Source organism: Balaenoptera acutorostrata, chromosome 21 (assembly GCF_949987535.1).
Source record: "Balaenoptera acutorostrata chromosome 21, mBalAcu1.1, whole genome shotgun sequence".
Lineage (NCBI taxonomy): Eukaryota > Metazoa > Chordata > Mammalia > Artiodactyla > Balaenopteridae > Balaenoptera > Balaenoptera acutorostrata.
In genome coordinates, this window is record NC_080084.1 from 4905964 (window position 1) to 4917975 (window position 12012).

General features: G+C 43.9%; 1 protein-coding gene across 10 annotated transcripts in view; it reads left to right on the forward strand.

The window, feature by feature from the left end:
* Positions 1-12012, forward strand: part of PSD3 (pleckstrin and Sec7 domain containing 3) — a 551931-nt gene that overhangs the window by 358993 nt on the left and 180926 nt on the right. The window contains exon 1 of one of the 10 annotated variants that reach the window (XM_057537144.1): positions 6678-7015. The exons of the other annotated variants lie outside the window; for them this stretch is intronic. Within the exon in view, the coding sequence (XP_057393127.1) occupies positions 6857-7015 (159 nt within the window). The 5' untranslated portion in view covers positions 6678-6856. Of the gene's footprint in view, positions 1-6677; positions 7016-12012 lie in introns of those variants that run through there. 10 annotated transcript variants of the gene reach the window in all.

Below are 12012 nucleotides of genomic sequence, written 5' to 3' on the forward strand. Positions count from 1 at the left end.
TGCCCCCAGGGTCTTAAAGTTTATAAGCAGCCTTAACTGGGTTCCAGTCAGGTAGGCCGTCCAGATGGTCCCAACACCACCTTACTGTCTCAAGGCCGCGTCCTTGGGCAGCTCCTAGCACAGGGAAGGCAAGCGGAACACACATTCCGAGGGCGGGGGCTGGGTGCCTAGGTCCGGCTCCAGGGTCAACCGGTGGACGTGTCCTCTTGATGACCTCCTCCAACAGCTAGAAGAACAGCTCTGGGAGCTCTGAAATGATACCACTTCTGTATCTGCATTTTGTATGTACTTTGGGATAGAATGAAGAGGACCTTCTTCCGGCACAGAAGGTTTTAGTGTCTTAGTGGTACATGAGAGGTTTTCTGCCCCTCCAGAAGGTCTAGTGACTTCAAGATAAAGTTCTGTGTTGCTTTTCCATGTGATGGTTTGAAAAGGTCTGAGCTGAATGTGGCAGTGTCAGTTGCACAGAATTATGTCTCATGAACACAAAGATGCAGTTTCCTTCTGTGTTTCTGGGCTTCTAAATAGCAAGTCTAATATATGACTCTTGTCTAAATGTCTTACATGACTGGATTTGGTTTATGAGGGATAAATAATGTTTTTTTCAAGTTTGGAACTATTTCATGCTTACAGGGTGGTTTCTCCCCCCCGCTCCCCCCTCCCCCCAGCAAGAATGTTATTTAATTTTAAATGTAAGAAGGTTCTATTTAAAGATTTTTTCCCCATCCTGTTCCTTTGTGTGTTTAAGGAACAGATGGAACTAAAGCCTGTGAATATACAGGCAAGGCTGAGGGCCCCTGGAGGGAAGCAGCGCAGCCTCGTGGGTTGAACCAGTCACAGGCAACTTTGACCTTCAACTGCCAATTACCAAAGACAGTGATTGTTCATTAAAATTGGGCTTAGTTTACATTTCAGATAATGACTTATGAATGAAGGAAATCTTTAGCCCCATGGCTAGACAAAACTTTTCACTTTTGTGTCCACCTGAGATGGGTAAAGATAAGCCTTATCAGACCTTTATGAAAAGGATTAGTGGACAAAGGGAATGGGTTGTGAAACTAGCTCCTCAGGCTGGGATTGAAGGTTAAGGGACCAGAGAGCAGGTCCAGTATGTATTCTGAGAGAAGCTGTATGAGTTCTGTTTTGGGAAGTAGTCTGTGAGGTGTCTAATCCATTAAGGTGGTAGATTGGTGACACGTGGCAACAGGGTTCTGGCTCAGACTCTTATCACAGAACAGAGGTAGGGGAGCCTGCATGAGCTGTCATGTGGCTGGACCACCTGGGGATTAGGATCTAGTCCTGCCATGTGGAGCACTAGATGGCTGCCACCCTCTGCTGGGGTTCAAAATTGATCCTCAGATTAGAAAAGGATCAGCCGGGAAAGCCTGGAAGAAGACAGGAAAAAAGCAGGGAGTTACTTTTTATCTAATTTATCTCTTTTTATTATTTAAAACCATTTGTTGTTTGTATGTACTCTCAATGACTGTGGTAAAGTAGATATTGTTCTCTGGAAGGTTGAATAATTTTGTGATCATGTTGCTATATGGAAAGGAATAGTACCCAGAGAATGGAACGATGCCTACCTCACTCCTGCCATGTTAGGGGCAGGAAGCTTCCACACATTTTTCTGGCCCCCCAGACTGTTCCTAAGCTGTTGGCAGAGTTGGTTTTTCAAACCTCCTCTCTGCAGTTATTACATGAGTGGCTGGCCTCCATTCACTTCTGCAGTCAGTCTCCTCATATTGGATTTCAAGGTAACCATTTTAAGCCTTAATGCAGTGTGAAAAGATATGTGGTTGTGGAATGTTTAGCTTCAAGAAGCAAATAGCACAGGAGAAAAACAGCTTCTATTGGAAATTAGGAAACCTGGATGCAAGTCTCAGTTCTGTCACTTAGTTATGAGGCTCTGGACAAGCCACTTCATGTTTCTTGGGTCTCAGGAATCTTCATCTGTAAAATGAAGAGACTGAAGGTGATTATTTCTAAGGTTCCTTCCAGCTCTCCCAATGAGATTAAGTGCAAATGAACGGCCTAGAAAAGAAATCATTTATTAGCACCTTTGTGACAGTAGCACCAGCCTCTTGAAGACGGGCCATGTGACTCTGACTCCCAGGTCATATTCGCTCACTTTACTCTGTTCCATACAAGCCAGTGTGACCTAAAGAACCTAGGAGAGCCATGAGATCCTTTTACGGCCATCATTCTGTTTTGAAAATAAACTGAAGCTGGTTTCCTCTTGCATCTCACGCCTCTCTTCCCTCCCCTACTGTTTTAATTGTACCTCTGGACAGTTGATATTTAGAATTCATTACCGCTTTGGCTTCTCTCCAGAGTGCTTAACTCCGTCTTCAGCCTTTTCTGCTAATGGTTCCACAGTGGTTTTTTTTTTTTTTTTTAACATCTTTATTAGAGTATAATTGCTTTACAATGGTGTGTTAGTTTCTGCTGTATAACAAAGTGAATCAGCTATACATATACATATATCCCCATATCCCCTCCCTCTTGCGTCTCCCTCCCACCCTCCCTATCCCACCCCTCTAGGTGGTCACAAAGCACCGAGCTGATCTCCCTGTGCTATGCGGCTGCTTCCCACTAGCTATCTATTCTACATTTGGTAGTGTATATAAGTCCATGCCACTCTCTCACTTCGTCCCAGCTTTATAAAGAGGAAGGACGCACCTACCTAGAAGCCACTGTCGTCCCCCCAACTATCTCACTGGAGTTCTGCAAGTCTTTAGTTCATGGGTATCCAGAAGGTACTCACCATTGTAATTGTGGCAGAATTCCCTGCTGACCCCGCCTCCCACCCCCAACCGTGTGCCAGCTGCACGTTAGGGCCTTATGGTGTTGGTGCTGTGCGTATCCCTGGCACCTGGCACCTGGTAGGCACACGCGAGCAATGTATTCGATGGGGTTCAGTTCTCTGGGGCTCTGCCTTTTGAGAGGTTTGAAGAGTTTTTCTTTTGACCATTAACTGGGACACTTTTTAGAAACTTGTTAGGGCTTGTGTACCAAATAGTATCTTCAGTAAGAGAAAGCATCAGAAGGTGAAGTATGGATTCCCAGCCTTCCAGTTAATTTGCGTAATTAAATTTCTCCTACAATTTCTACTTGATATGGAAGTCACCTTTATTTTCTGCTAAAGCTTTTATGAAAAGTTATTTTGTACCTTAAACAGCTGCTGCTCTCCAGGAGGCCTGCCTCTATTTTATAGCAAGCAGGCTCCTCTGCACAGGCTGGCTGATGTCTAAAAACGGTCAAGCCTTCTCAGAGCAGGGTGGGGCAGGACGGGGCCATCATTAAATATTGAATCTAGTTGTGAACTGCATATGTACCTAACACCACAACTGTGGGTGATGTAAACGTAAGGGGAGGAAAATTAGACATATTCAGAAAACAATTGGAAAACCATATTGTTTAAATGTTATTTAAGGTGTGCTACATTACAGGCATATTCACCGCATCCTTATTTATGGAGCAAAGGACTGCAAACTACATGTCCAGTAATAAGACCCTGATACATCTGTATGCTGGAATACTGTGTAGCGATGAATCAGAGTGAGGTAGATTTATGTGTGCTAAAGTAGAATGATCTTGATGGTAAGGAAAAACAAGAAACAGAAAGAATATATATCATGCTTTCATTTATAGCCCATAAGAAGAAACAGGATACATACACACACTCACACATACACACAGTGTCCATGGATGGACTGTCTGGAAGGATGCATAGGAATCTGGCAATATTGCTTGTTTCTGGGCAAAGGGACTGGGAAACTAGTGTGGGAAGGAAACTTAAAATTCACTGCATGCTCTATTTTACCTTTAGGAAAGAAGTTCATTTTGCATTAACTGTAGTCATTTTTCAGAAAAAAAATTATGCTGAATTTTCTTAAAAAGAAAATGACATGAAATACAATAGAGAAGGGAAACTTCCTGTATATTTAAGGAGTTTATTTGACAAGTAGTCATTGAGCTCCTGCTCTCTGCAGATGCTGTTTAGGCTGTGCGACGCGGAGGACTTCAGACAGCCAGGGATGCCCTGCAGACAGGAGATGGCAGTCATGATGGAGAATGACTGGGGTAGGGGGAGGGGCTGTTTTAGGAGGGTGGCCAGAGCAGGTCCCTTGGAAAAGGTAACATTTCAGCTGAACCCTGAATGGTGAAAGCAAGGATCGGGGTGCAGCAAGAGAGTGCCCGGCGGGAGGACACCAGCGGGGACCATTCAGGAGAGCCTCGGCAAGCGGGCAAGCATGTGTTGCGCGTGCAGGTTGAGTGAGAGCTGCAGTCCTAGGGAATGAAGACACAGGCCTGACTGAAGGGGACGGTGGTGCTGGGAAGAAGTGGGACTGAGTTCAGGTTGGTAGGGTTGGGTCAGAGCACCCAGGGGCCCTGAGTGCTAGGGGTCCCTGCCAGCTTCCTCACGTGCCCCCTGTGTTGTTCATCCTGACCCTGTGGAGGCATGGCTCTGTACTCTTCACTCTGTCCCGACATGAGAGTGCTGGGAACAGTATGAGGAAACTGCGTGGTTTGCGGTGTGGCTCAAAGTGAGGATTTGAATGCGGCTCTGCCGTCACCTCCCGAACTGACTTCTGCTGCCTACGAAGAGGGGGTTCTACAATCCCCACTCACCTCGACCCCCTCACACAGTTGTCAAGTTGAGAACCCAAATGAGATAACCTGTGCTACTGCTGTAAAGTATAAGGTGTTAAACAGGTGAAAGTTGTTATTAGGAATGACATTACAGGAGGAATAATACCAGCTGGGCAGTCTTTGGATAAAGACAACGTATTTGGGTAAAGATAGGATATTTCTGCTAAATGTCCCAGAAATCAGGTTGTATATCAGATTCCATTTCTGTACATGGCAGCACATGATTTTCATTCTTTTTATGTAAGCTTTTTGGTAGGGAAAAGGAAATTAAGTTCATCAGGAGGTGTGTTCTAACTCCTCATTATTCTGCCTGGCAAATACCCAAACGATGTGCTGCTTTTACAGCATGTTCCCTGTTTCTGACACGTTGAAGCAGGGTCTCGTGTCTTCCACTAGTACTTTTTGAATTTTTATCTTGGCTCTGCTGCTAGTTCCTTCATGGGTTCTACCTCAGGCTTATTTGTATTAAATGGAGATATTGGCCTATAGAATCACCATTTGCTTAAGTTAGAATTATGCATGTTCTAAACGAGCGACTTTATCATCATTTTTTATGTCTTTGGAACATGCTTTGTAAAATATAAAGTCACTGCAGAATTTTTTTAATTTTAAAAGGTTCAGTAGCTTCAGATTACCTGGGAAGAGAGGAAAGTTTACCTTAAAGTAGCCAAAAATGATGTCATAGACTCTAAACCCTGCATTCTTAAAGGAGAGGAGATCTCCAGGATTGTCCAGAAGTGATTATCTATTATCATTTTAGACCAGGCTCTACCAAAGTTCTCTAATGTCTTTGTTTCGCTCATAGCAGAGTTGAAGCGTCACAGGCTTCAAGGGTAGGAGATGGGAAGTGGGGAGGCCAGAGGTGGTAGGAGGGAGCCCCCGACGTGCGGTGCAGCCCAGCGCAAGTCCAAGCATCACCTGCCAGGCTCGCTGTCAGCAGAGGAGACGGCCCACGTTCCTGAATATGCTCAGGAGCTGTGCCTTGTACTGTACGAAGTTTGTAATCCTGAGTCATCAAGGAAAAGATCAGATTTGAGGAGTGGGGTCGGTTGAGGCAGCACTGTCTTCCGGATTCGCATTTTACAAACTATTTTAAAATTGTATTTATATTAACACTAAGCCCTCCTTTATCTGGAGGCTTCTGTGACTGACCCTCTGTACCCCCGGGATTCCAGAAAAGTGAGGTATTGCAATCCTGAGTATTATACTCAGAACTTCACATGTCAGGAACTGAAAATCTCGGGTCTTCTATTAGCTTCCAATTTGTAATTCTCACTCAGGGGGCTGCATGCATTCTTGTGCCGACAGAGCATTTCTAGCTCTTGGAAAAGCTTCTTGCTCCTTCTTGGTCAGAGTTGGCTTTATGTGTCTCACTCTAAGCCATATTTAAAGCTAACATGTGCTAACCGATTGATTTTTTTTTTTTTTTTAAGTTTTCAGTATGAGAGGGAGGTGACATACCATCTTTATTCTGGATTTCTTATACGGGCTGACCACATTCCTGGTTAAACGTCTGGCTATAGTAGTCTGAGGCTGTAAGAAACATTTAGTTCTTCAGAAGGCAATGCAATTTGAATTACTGTTAAATGATGTGTGGCCTGGAACAGGAAGGGGAGAGGAAAATAAATGCTCATTGGGATGGCTTTGTGGCTGTCATCCTTTTCCTTGCTTGGAATTGCCTGAGCCTTTTGATGCCCATCGTATTTTTTTTTTCTTTTTGAAAATGTATCTCTGTTCCCACCCCACGTAGTGCCTAACAGATTACTTGAGACTTTCATTTGTGGTCTATTTTGTTGTTGACATTACTGAGCTTGCTGCACAATCACAAGAGAAAGAGTGTTGCTATTTGGAATGTTAATGAATTGCTTGCCTGGCCAATTGCCATTTGTTCCAGTGTGTGAATATGGGGTGTGTGTGTGTGTGTGTGTGTGTGTGTAACAGAGAGACGAGTAGCAGCCTGGGGTTGCTTTTTTTCCTGTTCGCAGCCAGTGACGTGAGCTGTGCCTGGAACAATCAGACTCTCTGCGAGCAGGGTAGTTGAAGACGCTGGAGGAAGCAGCCTGGTGTTTCCTGGGCTAAGGCGATCTCGGAGCTCTGAGCTGCTCAGGCGCGGCCCGGCAGAGCTCCTCCAGCATTAGAGCCTTGCAGCGGCTGGAAAGTGCCTTTGTATTTCTCCAAGCCCCTTCCCCAGTCAGCCTGCGAAATGATTGGCGTGAACAGTGTTCAGAGTGCCAGCAAGGTGCGGGTGAGGACCTCAGGCTCTGTGAAATATTCCCGGGAGGATTCCATCCGGCGGCAGTCACACCGGTCAAAGTCTATGAAAATTTCCAACTCCTCAGAGTTTTCTGCCAAGGAGACCAAGGTAAAGAGACACCACGTTCGAGCGTATTGACAGTTGTATGTTAGGATAATGAAATTTGGTACAGTCTTTGCCAGCGTCTAATGTGCAGTGACAAACTGAGAAAGTACGGTGCATAAAATGGCTCTAAGATAATCAGGTGAGAGGGGTGGTATCTGAACCCCAGATATTAAGATTGTGGCGTGGGTCAGTTTGCTAAAGAGCCAGTTTGTGGAAGACAAGGGTGAAGCAGGGCTCAAAATGAAATGATAGTGGAGAAGTGTTGGTTGGCACATTGATCGCGTTTTAGTCTCAGAAAGGTTGCCTTGACAAATGACTTGTCAGTGCAGGGTATTTTTAGAACATCAGGAATACAGAGACAGTGTGTGTGATTTTATCGTTCAGATAGGTCCTCTTGCCTTCCCTCCCCTGCTTTCCCCCTAATACGTGGAGGGCAGACCTGGTCCTATTACACTACATCCTTAGCTCGTTCAGAGCCTCAGGTGTATGTAATTGGGAAGAATGTCTTCTTTCATGTTCCTTACACATATGTATGCTGATGCTGTGCTGCCATTATTCACTTGTCTTTCTGTGGCTGTCTGTAAGATAACATCATCTCTGCTCATATGAGATGTGAAGGGGGTGATTACGTAGTGAAATGGGCATTTACTACATGCGGTATATTCTTGAGATTCTTCCCACCACCATCTGTGTGAGCAGGGTACTCAGAAACACTCCCACTCCACAGGTTTAAAAATGGAATAATGGAATCATGGGATCACAGAACTCTGGGGCTGGAGATGTAGATGATTCTGCTGGAGACTCGGAGGTTTGATGTGTGCAGGGGAAGCTTCAGGAGCAGAGCTCAGTGTCACCCGATCTCCTCACAGGTCCCTCCCAGCCGCCGTCTGTGACATTTACCTATTGAAAGACTTTGGTAATAACTGGGTGCCCTCGAAATATGGTGGGGGTAGAGGGAGGGGGCAGAATACCTCATGTGACTTTAAGAAACATGTTGGCTTCTTACCCACTCCCTTAGGCTGTGACACAGTGGGATCTAACCCCATCAGTCATTAGCCGATTTTCTAGCTAGAATGTCTTCAGATGTAACGCCTTCCTCCTTGTATTTTTTTTAAAGCTGTAGCTTTAGGAAGAAACATGTGTCTTCACCGTCCTGTTAATGTGACCTGCCTGGGGATGTATTGGTTTCTACTGGAACTGTTAGGAGACTTTCTGTGGTGTGATGACTACTGTTTCCTGCTGAGATAGACCTGGTTGGCTTATTATATTGTTAAGTAGCTAAGTGTATGTGGGCAGGTATGTGATTCTTAACATGGCTCTGATTAGCTTCTATTAAGAGTGCTAAGAAGCATGTTTAGGTTTTGTTTTAACATGGATTGTACCCACAGTATCAGACCATCATCATCTACCGCCAATCCCAATGATAATTTAAGCATTGTACTATTAGTCTATTTGCCCAGAATTATGGTTGTGTACTGTAATGTAGGAATCTAGCATACATGCCAAATGGAAGGCCGCTCTACTATCTTCTCCGTTTGTCACACAGTACAGGTTCTCCTGTTTGATTTGATTCTATGCAAGAGAAAGCCAAGCATTTTTTGGGGGAGGGGGAGTATTACAAACATAGCAAGGAGAGAACAGCATAAAAGACCTCTGGTAGAATTGTAGGCAGTAGGCCATCACATGGTACTTTGGAGATTATAGTCAAATTTGTTTAAATTATATTTTTTGAGGCATAGGAAGTTCTAGAGGGTGCATTCACCCACTATCTCACAAGAGATATTTTTATAGCATTATGTAGTCTTTTAAAATTGAGCACCAGAAGTAGCTAACAGAAAATCATTAGAATGGGAAATTAGATAGATTAAACTTAATCTTTCACTAACCATTTTTGTTCCCTAAATGAAGTAAACTGAATAACACTATAGGCTTATACCCTAAATGTACTGAACCAAACTATATTATAGATGTGTATAAATACATATCAACATGAATTCCTGTCCACAGTGTACACGTTTTACTCCAGGGGTTAATAATCAGAATTCTCATTCACCTTACTTTTTTAGCACTTAAAATCAAATCAGTGCTTCTTCCTGCTAATCATGTAAATAACACGTTTTCATTATCTGACTCTTCATCCAAAATGCAAGATATCTAATCTAATGATTAGAAGAGATACCATCACCACTCCCTGAAAAAAAGCCAGTAAGGTACCATTAACTTGGGGTATGCTCCTGGGACTTACTTTTGTGTCTCTGGAACTCTGGCATTTTCTAGAATAGGTGCAGTCATTGTGGTCCCTTGTCAAGGAGCTGGAGCTATGTAACACGTTTTGTATCCCTTGAAAGCTTTAGAAGAACATGTACGCGTTTTGTGGAGAACGCATGCTTTACTTAAATGTCTTAGTGAAGTCTGACTTTGATGCGGCTCTTTATCCGCTAAGGGCCTGCTGGTGGAAGGGTGCCCGTGAGCTCCTGGCCGTGAGGGGGCAGCCCAGCTGGTCGCTCTGCTCCTGACCCAAGGAGCATTTGGGGTCGGTGTCTAAAGACAGGCGCTCCTGAGTCAGGCGTGCACCGTGGAAGAAGATGCCGATTAAGCCTCGGTTCTGCCACATGTTTCCACATCCCCCTGGAAATATAACTTATTTCAGTACTGCGCAGTTTTCAACTTGAGTAAGCCAACTATCGGTTTAGAACGTAAACCTGTAAAAGCTCATGTTGCCAATACCGCTTTCTCCTTCCCTGTCTCTTGCCAACTACACTATGCATTATAGATGAGGGGGTCTCAACGGGATGCTTTTATATTGTGGTTGTAGGTCAGTGTGACGCGCATGGTTGACTCCTGAGGCATTTTTTGAGAAATAGTATGAGGCTAGAGATTAAACCAAGAGTTCTTTGGTTGGTTATCATCTGGATTCAAGCGAACTGTTTCAAGCTATTCAGTAGTACAGCAAAGAAATCAACTTCTCCAACAGTGAGACCGCAGAGCAAAACCCCTGGCACTTTGGGTGGTGCCGACTGAAAACGAGGGCCTTTTGCTCTGTGCTGTGGCAGCATCCCGGTGGCGGGCCGGGGGTTCGCTCTCTAGTCAGCAGTGTGCACCTAGACAAGTCACTTCTCCTCCCCGGCACTCACCCATAAAGAGCAGGGGTTGCTGAAATGATACCCTAGTTCTGAGCAATGTTAATTTTAGAAACCTTGTGGGGATTGGTGATGGTTATTCCTCTGTATGAGGAACCTAAAGACTGAGCTAGATTCAGGGAAGGTGAGTTTACATATATTTTGAATAAACCTCTTCCTGTGCTTGGAGTTAACCATGAACACATGGAAGGGCCTAATTCATCGCTTTGCAAAACTGGCTGCAGTGGTGTGAAAGACACCATCAACTCTGTCCTCTCCCTTCTGCAGAGGCTTTGCTGTAGTATTGTTAGGTAAATGTTAATCATTTCTCCCTCCAGGAACCAAATCTATACATGCAGGAACCCGGAAGAAATCATTACCGTGCCCCTTTGCGACCTGAAGCTTTTCTTGAGAGGTTTGTGGATTGTTGCCATTCTTCACCAGATCTCTTTTTGTTCTTTAAACTAAGGCTTAGAGCCTGGGAAGGAGATTCTGGTTCAATGGGTCATTTATGGCTGCCTATTCAAAATATGTATTTCTCATATAATATGGAGAAAATCCTTAGTCATAATTTGGAAAATTTCCTGCAAATGTCTTTTTATATTTTTTTATTCTTAAATTGAAGTAGAACATCTTTTAACCTTGTAGATTCATCATTCAGTTGGATCCTTGCAGAAGGACAGTAGATCTAAACTATTAGAGCCAGAATATGAAGAACATCTCCCATTACTAGTTATGACCCTGGCACATGAGAGAGTCTGAGAGGAGGTGTCTTTCACAAAGTAAATCTGGTTGTGCAAAGGTAAAAACAATTTTATCTGCAGACTCTCTTTTTCTTATATCGGCTCTACTGTCTTCACGCTGGAATCACTTCTTGTGATCCAAGAAGTTATGCTTTTCCCTCAGGTGTGATTCTGACAAACTAATACATTTTGATATTTTAATGTGGTCTTTACCCAGAGGACGCCTTAAGATACCTGGCCCTTCTGGAAGGTAATGCTGCAAACTACGTAATTATCAATAGTTGTTTAACCCTTTTCAGACTTGACTCAGCTTTGCCCCCAAATAGAAGCTTTCACCACTTTTAGTTTTATTTTAAGTTCTAAAGTTAGCATAGTGATACTGGTTTTTGTTGTTGGGTCTGTGTTTTTGGATTTTCCTCCAGCCCCTAACTCCCCCTCCCCGCACCACAAGTTGTTTCTGAATTTTTCAGATCCTGCCAGTACTTTCATGTAAATTAGTACCTTTTTAAAGGATGGTTATTTGGGATATTCAGCAAACTATGCTCATGATGGGGTGACACTTGTTGACCCTTGAATGTAATTAAAAGCAGATCTTCACTATCCTCCTGTTTACCCATTTTCATTTGATTAAGGTGCCCGTGGTTTTGTACTTGGTTTGAGTGTCGTTAGAATAATCCCAGTGTCACACTGCATCCAGCTCTGCTGCACTCATGCCTTTCTATTTGAACATGTTCTTCCAGGGATGGTGTACTAGGCAGGTGTTTCAGAGCTTCCAGGCAGTATTTGAACATTGTAAAGAAGATGCTTGTCCATGCCATCATTCCTGGCAAGCTAGTACATTAGCCTTGTCAGAATCAAGGGAAGGGAAGAAGAGAAATCTGTGAAATAGTGTTAAGATGGGAGTTACGGGAGGAAAAAAAAAAAACCAACTTGCATTTTAAGATAGTCTTTGTTGAAGATGCAAGGAGGTTAGTAGCATGGTGATAACCTGAAGTTAACCATCAGGAGCTCTTGTGTGGGAACATGCATGGCGACCGGATGTCCTGCATTTCCCGGGGCGATGCCTTCCTTTATTGAAACCTGCTGTTAGATTATGCTTGGTTGCCTGGTTTAGATTTCAGGGGTTGCATGCCACTTA